We start from the raw sequence: 26,532 nt of genomic DNA on the forward strand, positions 1-26,532 counted from the left end.
TTAACTTCCCAAAGTCATACAGCTAATAAATGGCAGAACTGGAATTCAAACTAGGGTCTACTAAACTCCAAAGCTGGAGCTGTTCTGTAATCCTAGAATGCAGGACAGAGATGGTCACTATCCCCACTGTACTGATGAGGAAACTGACTCAGAAAGGCAAGTCACGTGCCAACAGTTGTACATATGGGAAATAGTGGAGCCAGGATGCAAACTCAATTCTTTTGCCAGCAGCCCAACGTCTATTTTGCCAACAACAACAACAAAAAGTGAGGCGTCCTGAGTAGATGATCTCAGAGGTTCCCTCCAGCTGAGATCACAGTGGCACCCATCCCCTGACCCTCTCGCCCATCAGCGTGTCAGCAGTGGGAGTCTCACCAAGGGAGAGTGTGAAGCACACGTGGACACAGTGGCATCCTTCCACACTGGGACACACACCACACCCTCTGTCCCCAAACCAAGGGGGGCTCCTCTCCCTCACCTGGCCCCGCCCAGCTTCCCCAGAGGCACGCACCTGGGAGACTCTCGGCAGGGACACTCCCCGGGGGAGGAGCTGCTGTCGCGGTGGGGCCCAGCCCACACTGGCTGGGAGCTCCCCTTCTGCTCCTCCGCTGGCCCCAGGGGACCGACATGGCCCAGAAGAGTCCCAGCCCCGCCCTGGAGCCCGAGCACGTCCAGCGGCTGCTGCTCTCCTGCCGGGAGGCCAAGAAGTCCGCCTACTGCCCCTACAGTCGCTTCCCCGTGGGGGCCGCCCTCCTCACCGGGGACGGGAGAGTCTTCTCGGGTAAGGGCGGCGCCTTGGGGTCCCCCTCCGTGGCAGCCTGGGTGGGAGGCCAGGGGAGGACAAGAAGGAAGGGCGGAAGGAAGGCACTCTCTCCCCTCTTTCCTGGGCCTCTCCTGTAACTCTGCCACTCACCCCTGCCCTGCTTGCTGTCCCAGACAGTGAGGATGAATATTCTGCTCAAATCCAGTGGCTTTCCATTCTTGGAGGACCGGGAAGCTGCGGAGAGATGGGGAAGGAAGTGGGAAGGGGAAGCAGGAAAGGGATGCCATAGACGCAGAGCATGGGCAGTCCCTGAGCTGGGAGGGAGAAGGTTAACACTTTCTGAGCCCTCCTCTACGTCTGGCACCCTACAAAGGCTTCCACTGCTACAAGGCAAGTCCTCACCACCCACGCACTGAGCCAGGTGTTATGCCCATTTTTCAATGAAGAAACTGAGGTCCGGAGGTGACCTGACTTGCTCAAGGTCACACAGGTTGCTGTGACCAGTGCTAGGGTCCCTCAAACCCTGCTTTCTTCCTGTCACCTACCATCCAGGGGGATGGCTGGGGGTGAAATCGAGGAATCCAGGGTTTACTCCTTAGTGGGGTGTGGGCCTTACAGAGGGTCTTAAGGGAAAGAAGGCAGTCAGGGTTTGGGTAACCAGCACTGAGCACCGCCGGCCTGGGGAGGGAGGGAGGGACAGGAATCTGAGTTGGCACTAATCTGTTCCTAAATTCCTTTTCTTTGGTTTGTTGTTCTTATAGAAAAGCTCACTTGAACAAAAATTCAGACTTGTTTTTGCTAAGCTTAGGGACATCCTCTTTTAGGACAGTGGGGAACAGGGCATGGAGGTGGCAGGGAAGCCGTGCCCCTCCCCCCTCCCATTCCCACCACCGCCCTGCCCGCAGGGCAGATGAGAATTGGCCCAGAGTGATAGATGGGAAGCCCCAGCCCTGCTGCCAGGAGTGCCCCTTCCGCTTGGGCAGCAGCTAAAGGACCGGAGGCTCGCTTGTGTGCCTCTCATTGGTAACCCCACCCACACCCCCAGCAGCCCCGGGCCAGGTGTGAGCCCCTCGCCTCCACCACTGCTCAGCTGCCAGTCTGGCTGGGAGCCACACCTCCCCCTCTATAGTGGCCCCTCTGGGCTGTCCTTGATGTTCATCTTATCTCTTGTCTTTTGTGGTTCTTTCTGGTTTCACGAGTCACCTGGGTCTTAAACATCTTTGAGCTGGAGAGGTGACCTTGAGTGTGTGCTACCATGTGAAAGGACCGTGACTCACGTTATCCATCTAACCTTTCCAGTCTTGCAAGGCAGTTATTATATCGGCCCTTTGCAGAGAAGGAAACTGAAGCTCAGAGAGGTTAAATGCCCAAGATCACAAGCTGAGATGGGAACCCAGAGTTCCCCTGACTCCCAAGTTTGCTTTCCTGTGGGGAATAAAGAATCTCTGAGTGTCATGTGGAAATTCAGTGCTGGCCCGGGGGCTCAGATGAGCATTAAATATTAACCACCACCTCAAACAACGTTGCAATCCACACTGCCCCGTGTCTCAGGGCCTTGAACATGCAATCAGCCATTGATTCCTTCCAGCACTTCCATGTCCCCTCCAGATGGTGTACGGAGAGGGGCCTTCCCCATCCTTGCATTGAGTTATTCATTCAACAGATATTTGCCAAGCACCAATTATGTGCTAGGTAATGTACCAGGTGCTGGAGATACCACTGTGAGCAGAAATGACAGTCCCTGCCCCCATGGAGGTCCCCTCCTCTTGCACAGGCCATGGCTCAAAGTGGGAGCCTCAACCAATGACTGCAGGAGAGAATGGATGAAGTGAGCAGAGGTGTGGCCTATATAAAGGGCGGAGAAGGACCTGATGTCGCCAGAAAAAGGGTCATGCCTTGGGCACTTATGGAGTTCTTATGGGATGGGGTACAGGCCCTGGAGCAGTTAAAGGCTCCTGGGTTTGCATCCTGGCATTGCTGTTTCTCAGCTGTGTGACCCTGGGCAAGACCCTTCACCCTCCTGAGTCTCAGCTTACACATCTGTAAACCGAAGATCACAATACCGGCCTTTCAGGATGGCTGTGAACAAAGCTGGTGTTTCTGGCCTGGCGGTCCTCCCTGATTGTTGGTGCCTGTGCTGCATTAGTCATTAAAGATGTTGAATTTCACCCCCGGTTGTGAGGCTTTAAATGAGCTAATGCCTTTAAAGGAGCTAAAGTGCTTAGCACAGTTTCTGGACCAAAATAAAAATATCACAAATGGCGGCTGCTTCTACTATTAATGGGATGGTGATGATGATTTGGAGGCAGATTGTGGAGCCCTTCTGAAGGCCAGGTAGAGACACTGAGATCTGATGAGGCAGCAAGTGGGGAGCCAGGAAGAGTGGCAGGAACGTGGGGTTTGAGGACAATGAGTCTGACAGGTACTCAGGGAAGACTGGGACAGAGGAAAGAGTGTCAGGGGGACAATGTCTGTCTTACTCACTGACAGCATGTTGCCTGGCCTATAGTTAAGGTTCGTTGAATGTGTGAATGAGTGGTTTGGCCTAGGACAGTGGCAGGTGGGATGAAGAAGAAGGAAAGATCTGAGAGGGATTGTACAGGACTAATGGACTGGGTCTAGTGTGGGCAGTATTAGAATAAAGGAAAGGAATATGGTTCTAGGATTTCCAGCCACGGAGACCAGGGAAAGGATGAGACAGAACTGGATTGTGCTGGGGACATGGTGGGCAGGGACCAACAGCCATATTAATAACTACAATGGATTAAGCATTCTCTAAGCACTTCCATGAAAGATCTTTTGTAATCTCACAGCCACCACATGAGAGGAGACAATGAGTGTCACATGCATTAGTCAGAGCACTTTGAGTTGCAAATGTCAGAAACCAAACAGAACCACAATGGTCAAGGGTAGATCTTGCCTCAGGGACAGCTGGATCCAGGAACTGCCACCATGCTCTTCTTTAGCCTTCTGGATGCTGGTTTCTTTCTCTTATCCTAAAGGTGGGCTTTCTCCAGGCATCAGGGAACATGAGTGCAGGCATTCCTAGTTCACATTCTTACAACCTTAAAAGCAGAGAGGAAAGAACTCTTTCCCACTAGCTCGAGATGGAAAAATTCCAGGGAAGGGCTCTGATTGGTCCATCTCCAATCTCATGCACATCCCTGGGCCAATCACTGTTGTCGTGATGGGGTAGTGTGATGGGGCCAGCTGATTCACACACATATTCCTTCTCAGTGCAGGGTGGGTGGGTCTATTACCACAAGAAGGACTTCGGAGATGCCAAGCAGACCAAACCAAGAGCCAAACGCACATTTTATAAATGAGATAACTGAGGATCAGTTTTATCTGCTTCCAAATTCCTTGCTCTTTCTGCTGCCCCTCGCTGCATGAGGATATATGGATACACAGAAGGGGGCAGAGAGAGTTGTGCTGAGGAGGGGGGACAGATGGAGGGCATTTACCAGAATCCCTGGATCTCCTTACTTAGAAGGAAAGGGAGGGTAGATGGCAGTGAGGCAGGGCTTGGAGAGGAGGGACCTTGAACAACCAGAGGAAACCTGATAGGGCATCAGGGGGTGAATTAGAGACGATTAGGAGGCAGAGAGGGCACAGCTGAACTTAGACACTGAGTTTACAACTCATAGCGGGACAAGTCTGCCCAGTTCTGTGACTGTCTCCCGCTGAACAAAAGACCAGCCTCCGTGGAGTTTGCACCCTCAGAGGCAGCTGGTGTTCTGTCCAATTCAAAAGCAAGTCTGAGAGCTTTGCTGTCACAATCTCATAATAATGATCTTATTTCCTCTATTACCTCTGACCCCAGCCAGGGCCTTGTGCCCCTCGCAGCTGGGCCATCAGGATGGTAGTTAATAACTACAACAATTACCTTCTGTCACTGCTGTGGGGAGAGCGACAGAGAGAGGAGGAGCTCACCGGGGAAGAAACAGATGCTGGGGGAAGGGGCAGTGAGGACACAGAGAGAAGAGTTAAGATGGGACACAAGGGGGATGGCGGAGACGAAGTCAGCCCGGGGCCCCCCACGTGACGGAGCTCAGCCAGCGGTGGTGGATTGCCGGGTGGGAGGGGGTGGAGGAAACCCATGGAGGACCACCCTGCGGGCATCACCCAAGGGATGGGGGAGTTTCTCTTCTTCAGTTCATGCTCTTGGGATGGTGGTCTGTCTCCCCCTTTCCTCAGAGGGATTGCAGCACTCCATATGTTTCATTGCCATTTGGCGGGGAGGCAAGGGGAGCACTTTTCTGGATCACGTGTAATTAATTTGGGAGGAAAAAAACCATATTAAAAAACAAACAAAAAAAACGTTTAAGGACATCCTGGTTAATTGCTGAATTTGGTTTGTCTTGGCTTAACCTTTAAACCTAATCCTTCATCTGTCTTCCCCCGACCAGCCCCTGATTCCCTCCCTGGGCTCCCTTTCTTCCCCAGGACCACCCTTTGAGCTCTATATGGCCCCGCTCCACAGCGTTTGACCCAACGCAGGCTCCCCGCCCCACCCATAGCACTTCTAGGTGAGTCAAAGCAGGCTTCCCTAACCAGCGTCCTCTCCTTACAGCCCTTCCCACCCTCCACGCCCACCCTCCACGCCTCCCCGCCCCACCCATAGCACTTCTAGGTGAGTCAAAGCAGGCTTCCCTAACCAGCGTCCTCTCCTTACAGCCCTTCCCACCCTCCACGCCCACCCTCCACGCCTCGCTCCCGCTGTGCCCCCCACCCCAGCTTCGTCCGCTGGTCCTCTGCACTGTCACTCGAAAGCAGCTTATTACAAAGATGAGCTTCACTAAAATCCCTCGACTCTATAGCTGAGTTGGAATAGAATCCATTCGTGAAACTGTGCATTGCATTTGCAGCAGAGGCAGGAACTTGGAGAGAGTGGAGTATTTCTTCAAGCACGCGAACGTGACAGTTCTCTAGTCCAGGGATTCTCACGTGTGGTCCCAGACCCAGAGCCTCAGCACCTCCTGGGAACTTGTTAGAAGTGCCAGTTAACGGGCTCCAACCCAGAACTACTAAAGCAGGAACTCCAGGGGTGGAGCTGAGAAATCTTTAAGAAGCCCTCCAGAAGATGCCGAGGCCCACTTGCTTGAGTGTGATGAACCCCTGCTCGAATCTTAAGATCCCTCGGAAGGCAGAGCGGACGCAGAGAGGGGGACATGCTCTCTGGCAGTGCTGTCTTCTCTGGGGGACTGGGTCCCAGTCACCTTGTGAACTTCTTTCCTGGCTGATGTCTCAATGACATCGGACTCCAGCCCTGCCTTAAGCAACAAACCTCCTCAGAACATGGCCTCACTGAAATGCCACAGAGAAAGACACTTCTTTGTATCTGCCGTGCCAGGATGTGAGTTGACTCCCTGACCCCCACCTCAGATTTACCCTCTGTAAAATGGGGTTAGAATAGGATCTGCCTTACAGAGTTGTTAAAAAGATTAACAACAGAATGCAGATAAAGTGTTCCACTAGTGCCTGGCAGATAAAAGGAGAGCAATAAAAGAAAAGATTAAAAGAAAGCAATGAGTGATAATAGCACTATCATCATAGTGTTATTTCTGGTCCAATCTTATAATTATGGATTTCTAACTTGGTGCCATCCCAGCCCGTCTCTCCTGTGTGTTTCAGAGTCAGTGAAGGGAACACAGGGAATGGAGTTGGTTTGCCTGTATAGAAGATGTTTTGTGCTCTGGGCTTTAGGGAAGCAAAACAAAATTGTCTGGCCTTTCAGGATCAGCAGTTTATGGGTTTCCTTCCTCCCTTCCTCCTCCTCTTTTTTTTTTTTTTAGAAGCAAGACTCGGAAATTACACTTGAACTTGCTAGAGGCCCCACATACAGTTATTCCTTTGCAGCTCAGAGATTTAGCACTAAAGTGGGGAATTCCACTCTTTCAATAACAGGCCTCACTGGCCTCAGTGTTTTAGGCCCTGGGCATACAGCGATGTACAATATAGACAAAGTCCCTGCCCTCAGGAATTTCTACTTGGGGGATAATGGGGGAATTAGATATTAAAGACATTCATTTCAGGAAAGTGTGAAGTGTTAAAACAGGATAAATGGATTAAGAGGGTGGGAGGTGAGGGGGGAGGAAACAATTTTAGATAGAGTGATCAGGGAAGGCTTCTCTGAGATGACCTGGGTAGAGTGAGCCATGTGCTTATAGGGGGAAGAGAGTTCCCGGCAGTTAGAACAGCCAGTGCAAAGGCCCTGTAGCAGGTATATACTCGGGGAACAGCTGGAAAGCAAAAGGAGTTGAGGTCCAGGAGGCAGGCAGGTTGGCACCAGATTACGAGGGCCTTGTAGTCATGGAAAGAATTTCAAAGTTGCCTGAAGGACAGAGACAGGGCCACTGTGACACCTTGTCTGGAAGGAACAGAAGCTCAGTCATACAGGCCTACCACCACCAAAGCCTTGACTTGCATGCAGTTAAGAACAGCAGCTCCAGCTGCTGAACACTTACTCTGTGCCAGGCTTTGTGCTCATTGCTTTACACACTCGATCTCAACTCATTCTCACTAGAAGCCTGCGAGGAAGGTGCTGTCATCTTTATTTTACAAATGAGGATGCTGAGCCTCAAGGAGGTTCAGTCCCTTTCCCAAATTCTCAGAGCCAGGAGGGCTAAGGGTCCCAGGGCAGAACAAAACCTACCGGATCTTTCTACAAAAGTCTATTTGAACAGTAGGGTATGTGAGTGCACTCCCTTCTAGAACAAACTCTCCCTCTCCTTAACTGGCCCATTGAAGTTTTTACACACAGTAAAGGAAGAGTTCTCTATATGAGGTCATTGTGAACTTCAAAAGCAGACACAGGCAATCATCCTGAGAGCCCGGGCCCTTTGCAGTCTGGCAGTTTGCTTTAACGTCACATCAGCAAAACCCAAGGTTTATGTGAATCACGTCTAATGGGAAAAGTGTCCCTGAGTCAGGGATGAGGCAGGGGTGGGAGGGTTGCTAGACGGGAAGTGGAGTGGGGAGCAACTCTTCTGCTTCTGGGAGAGGCAGAAGTCAAATGCAGCAAGGTCACAGGTCAGCGAAGGTGGGAGGGGCAGGCAGGTATGAGCAGGCAAGGGTATGTTTAAAGGAAGCCATTTCCAGCAGGCATCAGGAACCTGGCTGGGGAGACTAGGTAGGGAGCAAGAAAGACTCCTTCATTTATTCATTTAACTTTCACTGACCTAGCAGAGAGCTTGAGCATTTAGGGGCCACTTATCCAGGCTACAGTAACTCACATGTGAATATGAACAAATGTTTTGCCAAGGTAGGCAGTCGATAAATATCAACCACGTCTTTCATGGTTGCAGCTCCCTGATGGCTCCCTGTCCTGTATCCCAACTGTATTAACTGATTTCTGTAGGGTTGCAAATGATAGGAATACTGTTTTTTTTAATTAATTAATTTATTTATTTTTGGCTGTGTTGGGTCTTCGTTTCTGTGCGAGGGCTTTCTCTAGTTGCGGCAAGCGGGGGCCGCTCTTCATCGCGGTGTGCAGGCCTCTCACTATCGTGGCCTCTCTTGTTGCGGAGCACAGGCTCCAGACGCGCAGGCTCAGTAGTTGTGGCTCACGGGCCTAGTTGCTCCGCGGCATGTGGGATCTTCCCAGACCAGGGCTCGAACCCGTGTCCCCTGCATTAGCAGGCAGATTCTCAACCACTGGGGCACCAGGGAAGCCCAGGAATACTATTTTTTAAACTATTTTAGGCAAAAGGAGGGTGCATTGGTTCCTATAACTAAATGGTGGCAGAGCTGGAGTGTTTCTGGGCTTCAAGGGCAACTAGCATCAGGAGGCCAGACTCTTTTCCCACCATCTCTCGTCTGAGTGTCCATTTCATTGCCTCCTATTGGTCTTCTCCATAAAGAAAGGAAACTAGTTGGGCCCAGGCCCAACTCCTGGTGTTAGAGAGGGACTGATGGTCCCTCACAGAGGAGAACTCTGATTGGCCTAGTGTGGGTCAGGTGCTCTACTCTGATTGGCCCAGTGTGGGTCAGGTTTCACCTAACACTTCCACTCACACATCCCATTGGCTAACCCTATAGGACTACCCCAAGCTTCTAGGGAGGCTGGGAAACATCGTCTCCAGCTGGGTAGGCATGTGCCCAACTAAACTCCAAAGGATTCTATTGAATGTGTGAACACTGGGAACAATTAGTCTTTGCCACAAGACCCCCTGTGGCCTGTAAGTATCTGTACATCTTTCTTCCCACACGTAAGACCCACTTTTGAACTTTCTGAGGGTGACAACCCGAAGTCCACCCGGTCACTGCAGCCTGCTCTAAGAGCAGGACCCCTTGCTGGGGCACAGTCCCCCTTCTCAGGTCGGGTGTGGCCTTGCTAATCCAGTGGCCTGAAAACTAAAAAATAATCATCTGCCCCCCACGTCACACCCGCTCTGGCCATATACAGCGTGGAGCAGGAAAGGCTAACAGTCATCACATCTCCCATTAGGAGAACAGAACACCTGCTGGCCACCAGTCCCTGCAGTTATCAGACCTGCTGGGCAAGAAGTGTGAAAACTCCCTGCCCCGGGGTACACCTTGCCTCCCCTTTCTGCCCTGGGGGTCACCCCCTTGTCCACTGCCCACTGGGGCCCCTGGCTTTGCCCTCTGGCAGCTTCTTCCTTGACCATTATCCTCCTCAGCCATACCTCTGAAGTGGGTGTCGGAGAGAATGCTCTCCTTGGGGGCACACGGCTCTCTCAAATTACTTCTGATGGTGGAGTCTTGGGGGCCCCAGATTTCTTTAGGAATTGAACAATCACAGGCTTTTGTAGGCCAGACTTTTGGTTTCTCTGGCTATCCAAATCTATCAAAAACTTAGAAACCTTCTGGTCTGTTTGCTTCCACTTTCATACAGGAGTAGCACACCCAAAGAATCCTTTCTGTGCAATAGTTCTTAAGCCGGCCAACTCCCTTTTTTTTTTACTAACTGGCTTCCCTGCCCAGCCCAGCCCTGCTGCCTCATTGTAACGGTGGCTACCTTGAGGCACCCGAAACAATGACTGGGTGGAAATGACAGCCTTAGTCAGATCTTTGCCACAGGGCTGACTCACATTGCTAGGTAGAAAAGTCCCAAGAGTATGTACCATGGTTTGCCTTCCAGGTTATTGCAGGGTGGGGTTTTACCGAATAATCTGCCACAGAGTAGCAAGGGCCATCAATCAGCTTTCCATCTTGCCACATCTGTATTTTCTTTCACATTGCCCAACTGCTAAGCCAAGGCCACATATTTTTGATTTTTTTTTTTTTTTTTTTGGTCAAAGCTACATCCTATTTTTAGCACAAATTTCAGTTTTAGTTAGATACAGGTTAAATTACTGTAACAAAAAGATCCCAAAATACAATGACTCATACCTGACAGAATTCTCTTTTCCTCTCACATAATGATTCAGAGTAGGCAGCTGGTCCAGGGCAAGTAGGCAACTCAACTCTGCTCCAGGAGTTGGCCAGGGTCCCAGGTTCCTTCTGAGCTGTTACTCCTCCATCCCTATGAACATAAAGCACGTGGTCAAAGCTGTCCCACCCCAACCCAGCCTATGGAGGGGGAAAGAAAGGAAGTAAAAGGCAAGCAGTCTCTTTACAAAAGATGTGATCCAGAAGTTTCCTACCTCACTTTGGGCCACATCCCGTTAGCCAAAACTTAGTCACATGGCCATACTCTGCTGCAAGGGAGGCTGGGAAATATAGTCTCTGAGTGGCCATGTGATCAGCCATATGGGAACGGGAATCACTTGTATTACTTAAAGGGAGAAGGAGAAAATGAATACTAGGGAACAATGAATATCCTGCCTCAGGGAGAAGGGCAAGCTATGAAGAGTGACATACTGAATATGACACCCTGATGGTCAGGGGAAAGCCCAGCTCCTGTGGCCATTGGTTCATGGTCTCACCTCCCTGAAAATGCAGAGTCTGTCAGTCAGCCAATCTGGCTATGCCAGTGCTTTGTCTCCTGGGAGCAGCCCTTGCCCATTGTCCCCAGGAACACTCCAGAGAGGCCCCTGGGGTGGAATCCCTTTGGGCAATCACGAACACCTTTTGCAAAGCTTGAGAGCTTTTGTTTGTTCGTTGGTTTTGACAGTTTTGTTTTGCAATACAACTCACAGAGAACCCTGGTTGAACTCTGACAGCTGGTATCCACACCAAAAATTTTGGAGACTTCCCTGGCGGTCCAGTGGTTAAGACTCCGCGCTTCCACTGCAGGGGCCACAAGTTCAATCCCTGGTTGGGGAATTATGATCCCACATGCCGCGCCACACTGCATGGCCAAAAATTATTTAAAAAAAAATATATATATATTTTTTTTACTCAGGTGCAATCTTTGAATCAGGATCACCACCACACCCCACCCTGTGGCTTCTGTCTCTGAGACCCAGGGTGGGGGGCTCTGCTCACCTTCTTAAGCCTTGGCATCTCCCTTGGCCCTGACCTGACCTCTGCTGGGGAGATGAGGCTGAGCTAATCTGCCCTGTGATGCTGCCCCTGCTTCCAGGTTGTGCTTCGAAATGCAGGCATCGGATACGTGATGAGAGTGGGAGGTTCTTGGGAAGAACCCCTGCACCAGTGGGTCACAGAGTCTCCCAGTTCTGGTCAGGTTGCCCTCTCCTTGCCTGCACCTTGTTTCTAGTAGCAGTTCCCTCCCGGCACTGGAATGGGGCAAGCCTCTTACTCTACACATGCCACAGGAAGTGGCTCTGCTGCAAATAGCACTGGCCTCTCTTCTCTTCTCAGGGTGCAACATAGAAAATGCCTGCTACCCGCTGGGCGTCTGTGCTGAACGAACCGCCATCCAGAAGGCCATCTCAGAAGGGTACAAAGAGTTCAGGGCAATTGCTATCTCCAGGTGAGTGGGAAAGGCTGCTCACAGCAATATTCATTCACCTATTCAGCCAACATCCACCACACACCAGTTACTCATCCATTCATTCATCTAACATGTGTTTATACTGCGCTTCCTATGGTGTGGGGCACTCTAGGGCTGGGCTGAGTGCTGAGGGTAGAAGATAAATAAGAAAGGGACTCTGCCCTTGGTGAGCCTGAAGAGCAGGTAAACAAGCAAGACAACTCTAAGACAAAAGCAGGCGCGCTCTTGTTCTAATAATAGCGCAAAACACAACAGAATCCCTATAAGATACAATAGAAAGGCAGCATAGAAACTTAAAACTAGAGGGACCTAAAAATCACCTGGTATAGACTTGCCTGGCCACTATACCCATTTTACAGTTGAAGAAACTGAGACCCAGAGACGATGGACAACTTTCCTAGGAATTAGTGGAGAAGCCGGGACAGATACATATCTAGAGTCTGACTCCAGGGCTCATTCCACTGTGCCATGCTGTGCCAGGAAAGGAAACCTTCTTCCCTGCTCTCCTTGAGCTGATACTGAGATCCGTCCTTCACTGTGCCAGCTCCTTCACTTGGCATCAATCACCTCTAGGTGCAAGAACCAGGATAAAAGGACAAGCTGGTGGGGTGACACCCAGGCAAACCCAGGCTATGGTCTAAACTGATCAGATTCCAGCCCAGGTTCTGGCTGAACAAGAGCACTTGTTAACTCTCTCTACAGGCCGCAGGCATAATTATCCAAGTTCCCACGTGTGTGCCCTCAAAGGGAATTCGTTGAGTTCTTACTGGCCCTGGACCCAGACTCAGTGTCTTCAGGATTCAAAGCATATGAATGGGCTCTTTTATTAATTTGGACCCCATTATGCTTCTGATTTAATGACGAATTGTTTCTGTGTGTACCGTTGCATTGTCTATGAGAGAGAGTTCTCGTAGCAAGATAACGGTGCAGGGAAAATAACTTTGGAAATTTTGAATCCACCCAGGAAGAGACTGCAAGGCTGACCAAGTGTTGGTCTTTAGGGACATCCGGGTGCATGGGTCATGGACTAGGTGTGAATGATCTCTTCATTGTGGTGGAGATGCAGGACCTTTCTGGTAGAAATGTAGGGGCTGAGAGCAAGGCCTATGACGTCTGTGTGACAGAAACAAGTCCCCATTTCTTTTTTTCTTTTTTTTAGTATTTATTTATTTATTTATTTTTATTTGGTTGAGCCGGGTCTTAGTTGCGGCAGGTGGGCTCCTTAGTTGCGGCATGCGAACTCTTAGTTGTGGCATGCATGTGGGATCTAGTTCCCTGACCAGGGATCGAACCCAGGCCCCCTGCATTGGGAGAACGGAGTCTGAACCATTGTGACACCAGGGAAGTCCCTCTGTTTCTTTTATAAGATCCTAAATTTGGCCTCAGTCTGGCCCGCAAGGTGGTCCACATTATTGAAGGTTTTCTTCCCTGAGTAACGGAAGCCAAGGATGCACTTCTGGAGAAGGGCCCCAGCTTCCGAGAGCTCTCCCTGTGACCAAGGCCTGTCCCGGCTTCCCTCTGGCTTTGGGAGGAATAAATGAGGCCGCCCTGGGAACATTTTGTGCGGACGAGCAGAGATCAGGATGTGAATTACACTTTATAAAACAGGGGTGGGGGTAACTCAGTTTCAAAGCTGATCCAAGAAAATAATGATATTCTGGGGAAAAGGAGGCCAAAGTCAACAAAAGGATAATGGTAAGGTGGCCCTGCTCTGTTTAGAATGTTCCAGATGAAAGGCTTTTTCTCTTGGTCATTATCTACTCTTAAAAAACATGACTGAGTTTTGCTAGTGATGATTAGCAAATGTCCTTGTTTACACAAAAACCGCATTTTTCCAGCACCCAACTGCTCCTCTCCGGGTACTCAGGCTGTGCCAGCATTCCCGAGCCAGAAAAGCAGTCATTACTGCACTAATGATTTGTTAAATTGAGAGTGTGGATTTAGAGGGTGAATGGGAGGTGCCAGCTCCCTTGTTAACACTGATGAGTGTGAACAGTCTCAGAGAGCCCCCTCGAGATCTGTAAAGTAGAAAGTGCACAGCTCAGGTGGGATTTTGCTGACAGGGAGATAAGCTTGCCCCACTGGGGTCCCAGCTGTCATCATCAAAGTCGATAGGTTTCCAGCCTGTCAAGTCTGATAAGCTGGCCTCAGTGTGTGACTAAGGTCAGCACAAACCACAGGAAACTGTCAACACCCGGCACAAGGCGGAAGAGGCAAAGGGCAGCGGAGAGGGAGAAAGGGAAAGGAAGGAGAAAAGGTCCCCATGCACCCAGGACCTTCTGGGATGCTTCTTTTCCCAAGCTTTTCATTCTTTCTCTTGGCTGGAATGTTGAGTAATGCTTAAGAGCCCAGGTTCCCGGGTTAGTGAGACCTGGTTTCAAATCCTGCTGCACTACTGACCTTGGGCACATTGCTTCAACAATCTGAGCCCAGCTCTTCTTCTGTAAAGTGGAGGAGAGTAATGCCTACCCATTGGGCTGTTGGGAGGACTGGGGGTATGCAATAAATTAAAACTATTGTTTTAACATTATCATTATTACTTCTACAAGCTGCAGAACTACCAAAGGCAGAGTAGACAGATCCTGGGTTCAAATCCTGGTTACCAGCTCTGTGACCTTGGGCAGGTCACTTCACCTTTCATGACCTTTAACATGTAGATGGTAAGAGTACCTACATAGTTCCTGTCTTATAAGGTTATAAGGGGTTAAATGAGTTAATACATATATGGCCCTTAGCACAGTACCTGGCCCAGAGAAGTGCAATGTAAGTGTAAGCCATTATTATCGGGCTGTCTCCCAGTTCTCAGAGCTCTGCTGCCAGGATGTACCATCTTGTGACTTTTGGTGGTTGAACCTGAGACCAAATCCAACATTCCAGTGGAATGCATGTTCATACCCCACCTTGAAAACCCCAATGCAGGTCACCCTCTCCAAGGGGCTGTCCCTTGGGCAGTTAGCCATGCATGTCACAAGATTGGGAAAGGAAGTGGTGAGCTTGGTAGGGGCCAGATCATACAGGGCCTTCTAGGCCATGGAAGGGAGGCTGAATTTCACTTAGAACACCTCTCCCGTGACCCTAACCACAGTCTGCCTGTAGTTATGACATTGGCACGCAGATTTTATCTCCCTTCCAGACGGCAAGGTCCCTGCAGTCAGGGATTCTCTGATTGGTCTTTGTTGTTCCCTCCCATGCTTGCCTATCACAGAGCAAACTCTGAGCCAACATGTGTGCAATGAAATAAAAAATAACAGAGTCCAGCCTCCAAAGAGCTTAAGAGAGGCTCTGGCTGCAACATCGGTCACCTGGTAACCAGATGGGTTAATTTGGCTCAGGGTGCCTCCTGGGCAGGGGTCCCCACCCTCTCACGTTCCCATGGGATCACTCTGAAGCTGAGAGTGTGTTCAGAGAGGACCCACCTTTCCATGAGCAGAAGCTTTCTTTGACTGGACCTCCACATGTAAAAGGGAATTGTCATGAGGATTAAATAAATAGCACCCCTCCACTCTCTCTCCCCTCAGCTGCTTTATTCAATGCATAGCATCTGTCTCTGTCTCCACTCGATCATGGTTGACTGGTTGGTTGATTGGTTGGTTGGTTATCTGGCTTATCTCACTAGTCAAAAACTCCTGAGAACAGTGAATTTTACCTGGTTTGTTCACTGCTGTATCCCCAGCACTGACAGTGCCTGGCACAGAGTAGGTGCTCAGTAAATAAATGTTTGTTGATTAACATGCGATAATGACTATAAAGTACTTCGGAGGATGCCTGGCACATTCTAGGCACCTATTAAACAATATGATAATTATTGTTAATACACAATAAGGTAAATTAATTATATAATAGTACATAAAGCACACAGTATGTAATAAAACTGTATATGACAAGGTACTAAAATTATGACAGAGCTTATATATGTGAAGGAAGAGTGCCCGTGATTAGCAGAGGTGATAACAATGTGTGTATAGCATTCTAAAGTTTACCAAGGCCTTTGCACACCTGATCTTGTTTTATCTTCTAAGCATTCCTACAAAGTGGATGACATTATTCCCCACATTTTTTAGGCAAAGAAATGACCCTTGCATGGGTTAAAATGACTTGGTCATAGTCACACGTAGTTAGCAAAAGGTAGAACTGATCAAGAACCAAATTTTAAATCCTGTAATCGTCCAGAGGTATCACAGAGCTTTGGGTCTCAGAAGAGCAAGGATGATGGTGGCCACTGGCTTAACGTCTGGTGCTTCATCAGGCTTGGAGGCTCTTACAGTTTACTCTTTCTTTAAACACCATCCTTTGTCCTGCTCAGGGCTGGAGGACTGCCTTCAGGTGCCTTCACTCTCAGAGGTAACCCCTGGGCTGTAAGCTTCTCTTCTCTGACTTTCTACAATGCAGGGAGCCCAGTTTTCTCATTGACTCACATATGTCTCAGGGCCTTTGCACATACTACATCCCTTGCCTGCAACACAGAAAACCCCAGAGCTTCAGAATAGCACTCTGTTACTTCATCTCACTGAATACATGTTTTTTTTTTTTAACATCTTTATTGGAGTATAATTGCTTTACAATGGTGTGTTAGTTTCTGCTTTATAACAAAGTTGAATATATGTTCTTGAAGGTAAAATGGTCATTCTGACACTCAGGTCATACTGAGAATTAAATGAAATAATGTCTATCAAGGAGCTTGGGGCAGAGCAGGTGCTCACTAATGGTGACATATGAACTCTACACTTCCTCCAAGGACCGGGCCAAATGCCACCTACACCATAAAATATTCTCTCTCCCTCCCTAGTCAGGGAGGGTCTCCTAGTTACCATGCATTCTTACTGCATTTTGTTTGAAATGATAACTCATCTAGTTTTCTATGTCACCCACTGGGCTAAGCAATCTCCTGAAGGCCAGAGACAAATTCTCCTTAACCTTTGTGTCCCTGGGGCGTTGGTGAGAGTAAGTGCTCACTAAACGTTTACTGAACTCACTGATGAAAGTAATGGTCCTGCACATGGCCTTGCCTCTTGCAAGTGCGGAAAGCTCTGTGCGCTTCTTCTCAGCCTCTAGGACGCAGCACACCTGTGAACCAGGAACTGCCTGGTGGGATTTGACTTAATCTGGAGGCGGGCAGGACTTGGGGCCTGAATTTTAGCAATTGTCCTCTGGCCTCCGAAGAGACTGATCCGTGTTTGATTCTCTGTTTCCGCAGTAACTTGCAAGATGATTTTATCTCCCCATGTGGGGCCTGCCGGCAGGTCATGAGAGAGGTAAGCAGCTTCCCTTTCTTTCTGGAACGGATGCCTCCCTGCTCTTCCCCAGGCCTTGGGAGCTGAGCCAAGCTGCCAGCGAGGAGACACAGCAACTGTCCTGTTTGCTGGGTTGGCTGACTCCTAAGGCCTTCCCAAGCTTGCATGAATCACTGGAAATTATTCTTTCATTCGACAAATACTTACTGAGTGTCTGCTCTGTGCTGGGCATTGACCTTGCTCTGGGGAGACAGCAGTGAAAAGACAGGCCAGGCCCTGCACTCACAGACTTTATAGTCTAGTGCAGGAGACAGACGAACAGGAGGAAAATAAATCAACAGTAGAGTTCCTGAGAGGGGTGAGGGCTACAGAGAAAAGAATGCAGAAAAAAGGAGTTGAGAGTGACAGAAGGGGCAGCTGACTCTAGATCAGTGTCAGAGGTCAGCAAACAACATCCCAGGGGCAAATCCTGACTGCTGCTTGTTATTGTAAATAAAGTTTTATTGGCACACAGGCATGCCCACTCACTCACACGTTGTCTCTGGCTGCTTTGGTCCTACCACATGAGGGATGAGGAGTTACAACCTGGACCTTATGGCCTGCAAGCCCTAAACTGCTGACTCCCTGGCCCTTTATGGAAAAAAGTTTGCCAACACCCTGCTTTAGATGGCCAGGAAGGGCCTCCCTCGGAAGACGGCATTTGAGCAGAGATACAAATAATGAGAAAAGATGAGGCAGACCAAGGTCTAGAGATTTCCAGGCAGAGGAAGCAGCAAGTTTAATGCCCATATACTTGGTGAGTTGGATGAGTCGTATGAAGGACAAAGAGGCTAGAACACGGGGGCAGGGGTTGGGGGTGGTGGTGATAGGAGGGGAAGTCAGAGGGGTGGGCAGGGGTCAGACCACACAGTAGGCCATGAATGGCGGGTATGTTTTATTCCAAGAATAAAGATTGATTGCCCATTAGCAACTGAATCGTACACTTAAAAATGGTTAAAATGATTTTACGACATTAAAACAAAAGTTGGGGGAAGAAAAGAATAAAGGGAATTCACTGGATGTTTTTAAGAGGGGACTTAAAGGATCTGATGTACTTTTTACAAAGATCTTCTTGGTGGAAGACTTCAGTTTCTTCAATCCTAAAAACAAAGGGGTGGATTTGGTCGTGGCTTCTGAATCTGGGCTCAGTGAAGTTTTTGATGTGTAAACGTACATTGGGGGAGGGGGGATGTCCGTGGCTGTGGTGGACTCGCAAAGGGGCCTGTGTCCTCCAGAGTCCCCAGAGGCTAAAGCCACCAGTTTAAAGAATCCCCAGGCCCTTGGGCTCTGATGTGACGTCATTGGCCCCTGTAAATAGAGCGTCTCATTTAATCTCCACCCCCCACCTGGAGGGAAGTGTGGGTCATTATCCCCATTTCTCAGAGAAGTGAAATGACCTGCTGAAGGGCACGCAGCCGGTCAGTGGCGAGCTGGCGTTCACGGCAGTTCAGGCTGACTGAAAAGCCCACGCTCCCCCCGGATGCCTCCCTGCCTTTACGGTCCTATAAATGGAACAAATTATTTTCAGCCCCAGTAGAGACATAATGATGCTTTGCAGAATAGGACCTGCTTGCTCCATGGGGGCTTCTGCTCTGGGAGCTGTCTGAAATGGGGGGAAGTGGGGCTTGCTTCAGTTTTGCTTTTGTGCCTTGGGGGTTTCAAAGCATCTCTCGAACATGCAAACATCTCCGTCTTCCTTCTGTTTCTTGCCAGGACTGCAAATCAGGCACAATTAGCAGAACCCATGTCCCAAATCCAGATGAAAAATGCCACCACGAAGGCACTGAATTCACAATAGGCACTTCACCTCCCGTTAGAGGGGCACGAATGGCTGCCCAGCACCGTGGCATGTCCAAGGCCACATAAGGAAAGCACATCAGAATGCCAACTCCCTGCCTCCCGAGGCCCTGCCTCAGTCTAATTGCTCATTGCTGTTTTCTCCAAACAGATTAGATGCTGGCAGATGAGAGAAGGGGAATGGAAAAGTTGAAGGAGGGAGAGGCAAAACTGAAACCAAAATGCAAATAATAAGAGCTGAAGCTTGGGGGCCAGGGGCCTGGCGCTTAAACTCGCCTCCACTCGACTCTCACCCATACCGTCAGGCAGAGCCCGCCAAGCAGAAAAATTTCCATCCTTAAAACATTAATTTTAAAAAACCAGAAAAAGGAACGAAATTGGATCATTTGTAGAGACACGGATGGATCTAGAGACTGTCATAGAGTGAAGTAAGTCAGAAAGAGAAAAACAAATATCGTATATTAACGCATATATGTGGAACCTAGAAAAATGGTACAGATGAACCGGTTTGCAGGGCAGAAATAGAGACACAGATGTAGAGAACAAACGTATGGACACCAAGGGGGGAAAGTGGCGGGGTGGGGTGGGGGTGGGGTCGGGGATGAATTGGGAGATTGGGATTGACATGTATACACTAATATCTATATAATGGATAACTAATAAGAACCTGCTGTATAAAAAAATAAATAAAATTAAATTTTAAAAAGATAATAATAAAGTAAAATAAAATAAAAAGCCAGAGACGGATTGTGCCTGGTAATAACTTGGTGATTCAGACTGAGGCGTGAACAGCAGGCGGCAAAGCTGAGCGGTCACTAGGAAACGCAAGTCATCAGTAGGAATGGCTTCCATTGATGGAGTATTTACTACGTGCCACACACTGCGTGCAGGCACCTCCAGGACTCAGCACTGGCCAGGCAGAGCCTCGGGCTGTTGACTCCAACTCCAGGACTCTCTCCATTACACCACAGCTGATTTAACTCTCCACCTAGGACACCTATCTTCCTTCCTAATAAGTCTTTTGTCTCTAAAACCACTTCACAGATCAAGACACACACAGAGACCCAAAGAGTTTAATCATTTGCCCCACATCACACAGCCAGCAAGTGGTAGCTCCTGTTATGTAAGAGAAAGATGGGGACACAGATTTGGGCTAAAACTCTGCTTTCCTGACGTTACCCTGCAAAACCTCAGTTTCCTCATCAGTAAAATGGGGATAATATCCCCCTCCCTCAAAGGGTAGATGGCGAAGTCCTGCATGTTCAATGTTGGGTGTGTGATGAGGCAGGCGTGCCACCTCTCCTGGTTGTCAGAGGCTCTAAGGGAAGCAGATATTAGTTGTTCTTTGTCACAGCAGGAGGGGATCTGGCCCCAGGGGTTAGATATTGTTCTTGGAAAGCCCTGGGTGAGTCCTTAATCAGAGAGTGGAGCATTGAGTGCCCATTAGCAATGTGCAAGCACTGTGCTAACTGCTTAACGTGCCATCTTTCATGGGCTCCTCCCTCAAGCTCTATGCACCAGGTATGATTATTGTCATTCCCATTTTACAGGTGAGAAAACTGAGGTACAGAGAGGCATGTTAGACAGTAAGAGGTAGAGCCAGATTCAAACCCAGGTCAGCCCTCAGCCCTCACCCCTTGGCCACACTGCTTCCCTCACACTGGCTTTGTCTCTTTTCCAGTTTGGCACTGACTGGGCTGTCTACATGACCAAGCCAGATGGCACGTACGTTGTCAGGACAGTCCAGGAGCTGCTGCCTGCCTCCTTTGGGCCCGAGGACCTGCAGAAGATCCAGTGAGGGATGGGGAACACCCACCGCCTGGGAGACCCTGGGTTCCCACACGTGCTTAAGGGGACAGCCACCCAGAGAACTTCATGAAGACGGACTCACAGACCTGGGGACGCCTGCCTAGTGGTCCCCAACCCCACAGGCGCTGGGCAGAGATGACTTTTCCAAATTACACTCAAGCACTGGGGTTTCTACTGAAGTGATACAGGGTTTCACTCCAGCCTGGGCCACAGCCCCTCCTTGCAACCCTCCTTGTCCTCCCTAGGACTCAGAGCACCCCGACCCTCTCTTCCTTCCTGTGGGCCCTCTTTCAAATTCCAGCCAAGTCTGTGCTATCCTGCTTGGTTCTATCCTATCTAAGGTTCTATCCTGCTTGGTTCTATCCTATCTAAGGTTCTATCCTGCTCTGAGCGACTTTTCTAATTCTAACATTACAGAACATACTGATTCAGGAGAGCACGTTTTGCTCTGTCTCAATCCTTGCTGTAGCTCTTAGGAGGGGCAGGGTGATTTGTCTTTATAGAAAGACCTGGATTCTTTCTTCCAGGAGAGGAAACAGGCACCTTGGACCTGTGTAGCTGGTGTGGAGAGCTGAGTTTTTAGGCTTCTTGCCCCTGCCTTCTCCAGATGGGAGGCCACTGGGCTGGATCTTACTGCCAACGGCCATTTCTAGAGTCGTTCTGGGCTCGGTTAGACCGGGGCACTGGGTGCTGTCACCCCCAACTATAAAGGGGGAGGCGTGAGTTTGTCTAGACAGCATAGCAAATGTCTCTATGAGGACCTACTCTGTGTCAAGTACTTTTGCGTGGATTATTTTGTATTTAAAGTACTTGACAACTTGGCGAAGTAGCTATCTCCCCCTTCTTACAGATGAGGGCCCTGGTTGAGTAACTTGCTTTAGGACTGCAGCAAAATTCAAACCAGAATCCAGGTCCTGTAACTCCCACTGTGGTCTAGAAACAGTGCCTGCTCTTTGCCATGCGCTGTGATGTGGCAGATCTGGAATTTGAACCAGGTCTGTCTGACTCTGAGTGTTTTTTCCATTCTCCCACAGCTGATGTCTGGCTGCCTTTATTTACTGAGTCTCTTTTATATGCCAAATACTGCAGAGAGAAAGATGTATAAGAAACAGTCTCTGCCCTTGAGAAACTTGCAGCCTGACGGGGAGAGAGAGGTGCAAACAGGACTAATGCACAGAAATACACACTGTGGTCCAGGCGGGTACCAAGTGCAGGGTGGGCATGGTTACGGGGGGCATGCTGCCTTTTGGGGAGTGAGGAGGCTCAGGAAGGGGACTGTCTGTTGGTACAATTAGGGAGGTGAGGACTAAATAAGGGAAGGAGCTAGGCTGGCCCTGTAAAGGGGGCTGACAGCTCTGGGGGTCCTCCCTGGAGGAGTTGGCCTTGGGGTGAGCTTTGGTGGCTGGGGTACGAATAGGGTGTAGATTTCCTCTTTCCCAGGCAAGCAAGTTGCTGAGGGCACAGGAGGTGGACAGGTAATTCACCCCTTCCCTGGGAGTCCTTTCTACTGAGATCAGAGCATCTGCAGGGGTTACTGTCTGGTAAGACTGGCTTTTTCATTACACACCCAGACCTACCTGCTGCCAACCTGGGAGCAGTAACCAGGAAATACAGGAAAGTATTTCCAACATTGCTGCATGATGCAAAACTCCACCCTGCCTTTCTTTAGAAATGGCTGCTGTGGCCTCCAGCACACTCTTCTGAATGTTCTCAATAAAGAGGAGTGGAGAAAGAAAAAGAAGAAAGGAAGGTGAAAGAAAATAGGCCAAGATGTTAACATCAGTTAAACTTCTGCTTGATGGGGATCTAGATTAGTGGGGTTTTTCCTTTGTACATGTCTGTATTTTTTAAATTTCCAAAACATTTTTTTTCTATTTAACAAGAAAAAAATGGTATAGCACAATGGTTAAAAGTTTGAACTTCAGAGTTGAACAGCCTCCAAACTGTGTGGCTTTGGGCAAGCGATTTCATTGCTCTGAGTCTCAATTTCCTCATCTGTAAATCAGGGATGACAGTTCCCAGCGTACAGCATTGTCGTATGGATCAAAGGAAATAATGCCCTATTGAGAGCCCAGTGCTGGGTCCTCAGCAAACTCTTGATACATGCCACCTGTTCCTTTTATTAAGGGTGACAAATTTGGGTCCTTTGATGATGGATTTGATTTTTGCAAACAGGCTTTTACATTCATTTAACAATTGTTTATTGAGTGCCTACTGTGTTGCAGGGCTGGGACCTGACCCTGGGGATACAATAGTAAATAAGACAGATAAAATCCCTGCCCTCACAGGGTTCTGTCTACCTGTGGCAAATGACATCTAAATGATTCTAGTACTTCATGACAAGGGTCACCCAAGGGGAAGAAAGTGCTCCAGGGGCAGGTCGCAGGAGGAGTGGAGCTTGCCTGAGAATGGGCAGAGCAGCCCTGAGGAGGGGATATTTCAGCCAGGGCACAAGAAGGGTCAGCCCTTTAGGGAATGGGGTTTGGGGAGGGTCAAAGAATGAGGACTGTCTGGAGGACAAAGCCCAGTGTTCTTATACTTCATGGAAACAGACTGGGGAAGGCAATTTGCAAAGAAGGATTCCAGAAATTATTTGAACAATGTCCCCTCGGAAGAATGACACTCATTTGGCTGCAGAGAAGCTGGGATGTTTGTTTAAAATAAAAGCACTTTCATTTTGCAGTCCTGCTGTTCTGAGGGCTGTGATTTCAGAGCAGCACGTGCTCTATTGTTCAGGGCTGTCTGTGTTTTTTAGGACTCTAAAGCTGAGTCCCAGATTCCCATGGACATGTTCCAATAGAAGCATGTATATTTCTGTGGCTCTTGCCAGCTTCTGCTAATTGCTTATGTAAACTACAAGATTCTTTAGGATTTCCTTTTGGGAGGGAGAAGGGCACAACTATGATTGACGGATGCCAGGGGTACTTTGGGTGCCTGTGTCAGAAATGAAGCCAGAAAATGCTGTTCAAGAATAAATAATGGAATGGCCTAATAAGTCTCACACACACAGTATTTTTTATACAATTATATGAGCACAGAAACAGGCGTGGAAGGAACACCTAGTCTGTAAATCGTTTTTGAGGGGGTATGGGAAGGGGAAGTTAAGGGAGGGGAAATTAAATACCTGTTTCCTGTTCTATGACTGAAAAGGAAAAAAAATGGCATAATGATTGTGTTAGTTACCTATTGCTATATAACAAATTATGCCAAAATTTAGCAGCTTGAGACAACAAAAATTTATTATCACACAGTTCCTGCAGGTCAGGACTCTGGGCTAATCTAGGTCATCTCAAGGTTTCATACAAGGCTGTAGTTAAGGTGTCAGCTGGGGCCGCAGGCTCATCCAAAGGCTCGACTGGGGAAGGATCCACTTCAGAGCTCACAGGTGTGGTTGTTGGCAGGATTCCTAGGGGCTGTTGCTGTTACCATTTAGTTCCTTGTCACGTGGACCTCTCTACAGGGCAGTTTACAACACAGCAGCTGGCTTCCCTCAGAAGAAGCAAGCAAGAGAGCAAAAGGGAGCAAGACAGATGCCAGAGTCTTTTGGTAACCTAACCATGAAGGTGACATCCCATCACTTTTGCCAAATTCTATTCCTTAGAAGAAGTAACTAAAGTCCAGCCCACAGTCAAGGGGAGGGGATTCCACAAAGCCATGGATATGGGGTGCGGGGGGTGGGGTGGGGTGTCACTCTAAAGATGTAAAAATTGAAAATGCACATAGACAGGAAAAAAGAAAACAGAAAAGTGGGTAAGGGCGGCAGGAGGACCAGAAGAAGCAGGCCTGGTTGGCCCTGTTAAGGAGTTGACCTTATTCCAAAGGGCAGCTATCAGTTTCAGACGGGGTGGGGTGGGGTGACATGGTCAGCTTTGTGCCTTAAATAGCTCAGTCTGCCAAATCAGGAGATAGTAGAGAACTGATGGAAATCATAGAAGAAATAGCCAAAGGAGTAAAATAGCATGCCTCTGGGTTTAGAGGGAGTTGGAACAGGAGACCGTTTGCTTTTCATGATGAACCCATCTCTATATACTGTTAGTGTTTTTTTAAACCAAGGATGCATATTACTTTTATTTAAAAGACTTTTTAATTTTTAAAAAACCAGAAAGAATAAAAGAAAGAAGCTTGTAGAAAGGAGGTTCATTTAGCAATAATGTAGTGTAAATTCTAGAGAGCAAACACAGCAGTTGATTCTGTTGGGGTTGGGGAGTGAGCTATTTGACATTCCTGTTATTTCCTTCTGACTTCTCCTCTGGCTCACCCCTGGGAAGGTGGAGTGAGTCATGTGATTGCGAGTTTGAAAGATAGCCCAGCCCCTTCCTCTCTCCACCCCCTTGGGAGGGCTGGAGATCCAGCAGGCCCCATGCTGGGTGCTAGGGGATCTAAGGTTTAAAAATCACAATCCCTGTCCTTACAGAACTGACTGTTTAGAAGGGGAGACAGAGAAGGGGCATCTAGCCCAGTCTAGGAAAGGTCAAAGAAGGCTTCCTGGAGGAGGTGACCTCAAATGTGAATGGGGATTCTTTCAAAGAGGTAAATTAAGACAAGAGGGATCAGCATGATGCTTGGGACAACTGCAAGTAATTCGGTATTGCTGGACCACAAAGGGCAGGGAAGGGGGACAGCAAGAAAGATGCTAGGGCCAAAGAGTGAAGCACCTTCTCTGCCAGGCTAAGGAGCTTAGGCTTTATCCTGAGAGCAATAGGCAAGGGCAAAGAGCCTGTGAAGGATTTTAAGCAGCAGGTGACATAGCCATATTTGTACTTTGAATAATCACCGCAGGGCAGCAAACTTATGGGACTGCATAAACCACAGACTGTCTGAATGTCTCAACAACACCACACCTCCACAATCCATCACCACCACATTTGCATCCATCTTGCCCAGGAAAAACAGAGACACTTCTTCCCAATGAAATCTCACTCTCTGCCCACCGTTGTCGGATTCTAACCTCCAAAAACTACAGCCCAGGAGTTCCAAGTAGCTGGATTTTGATCTGGCAGCAGCTTTGCTCTGTCAACAGTTTTAGCAAAAAACCCCTTCCACCTCTGCTGGCAATTTACAGATAACATTTCTGAAATGGTCTGTGGATAAAGGATGTTGCTGCCCTGGGAAAACGTGTCTGTCTCCTGCCAGGAGGAGACAAAGAGCATTGAAATGGTGCCAAAGGACATGGTCCACGAGGGAAGGTCAAACAGCCCTCAACAGTTCTCTTTTTTAAGTCTTGTCTTTTTCCATTTTTCCATTAGCATCAGCCTTTTTCACCCCCATGTCCTTTGGGGGAAGGTTAAATGATGCTTCTTAGGAATATTATGCACTTTATCAAAACTATACAGTCTTGCTGCCTGGAGGGAAAAGGGTACAATGAAGACACAGGATGCCACAGAGCAGAGAGTATACCAGAAAAGAACCCTGTGGCCTCTCCAGCAACCCCTTCCATTCTCCTCTAATTCTTGTGGCTGAGCATAGTAAAGGCTGCCTTGGATGTTTAATAAATATTCTCTGAATGAATGAGACTCTCAGACAGAATATTAAATCTGCAGTATAAACAGATATTTTAGCAGAAAAGCATATGCCATATCCCTGACTTCACCTGCGTGGGATACCATTATGGGAGAAACTCAGGATGATTCCCCTGAGACCTGAGACATGGTACCACCATGGAAGACTTCCTTCTCAGGAGGACAGATGAGGACAGTGGAATCAGGGCCATGATCCCTACGAAAGGCAGCCCCTGGGCCCCACATGATAAAGCTGTATCTCTACCCTGAGAAGGGAGAACATGGAACCCTGTGATCCCTGTTGGAAGCTTCTCTGTGTAGAAATCCACCTGCTTGCCCTTTCTTTTGTTTTGTTTTTTCTGTTTTGTTTTGCTTGCCCTTTCTATACAGAGGTCTGCTGAAGAGTTGAGCTTCACTCTGTGCTTGGTTTAGACATGTCACAAGCACCTTAGATTTTTCTACAGAAGGAGAAATGAATGAGTCCAGTGCTCTCTGTTGAACAAGAAACTGCACTGTCTACAATGGACGGTTAAT

General features: G+C 48.6%; 1 protein-coding gene across 1 annotated transcript; it reads left to right on the forward strand.

The window, feature by feature from the left end:
• Positions 1-520: 520 nt before the first annotated feature.
• CDA (cytidine deaminase) lies at positions 521-23,484 on the forward strand. Its single transcript, XM_059895412.1, has 4 exons — positions 521-781; positions 11,492-11,603; positions 16,819-16,876; positions 20,373-23,484. Exons 1-4 carry the CDS (start codon positions 628-630, stop codon positions 20,487-20,489), a joined length of 441 nt encoding a protein of 146 aa, XP_059751395.1. The 5' UTR covers positions 521-627; the 3' UTR covers positions 20,490-23,484.
• Positions 23,485-26,532: the final 3,048 nt, after the last annotated feature.

The sequence above is a fragment of the Balaenoptera ricei genome, chromosome 1 (genome assembly GCF_028023285.1).
Source record: "Balaenoptera ricei isolate mBalRic1 chromosome 1, mBalRic1.hap2, whole genome shotgun sequence".
NCBI classification, from domain to species: domain Eukaryota; kingdom Metazoa; phylum Chordata; class Mammalia; order Artiodactyla; family Balaenopteridae; genus Balaenoptera; species Balaenoptera ricei.

Bases quoted from the DNA above. Each gene is read 5' to 3' on its own strand.
- CDA (XM_059895412.1), top strand. From the start codon at position 628: ATGGCCCAGAAGAGTCCCAGCCCCGCCCTGGAGCCCGAGCACGTCCAG. The intron at 782-11,491 runs GTAAGGGCGGCG...TTCTCTTCTCAG, and splicing joins GGACGGGAGAGTCTTCTCGG to GGTGCAACATAGAAAATGCC. The intron at 11,604-16,818 runs GTGAGTGGGAAA...CTGTTTCCGCAG, and splicing joins AGGGCAATTGCTATCTCCAG to TAACTTGCAAGATGATTTTA.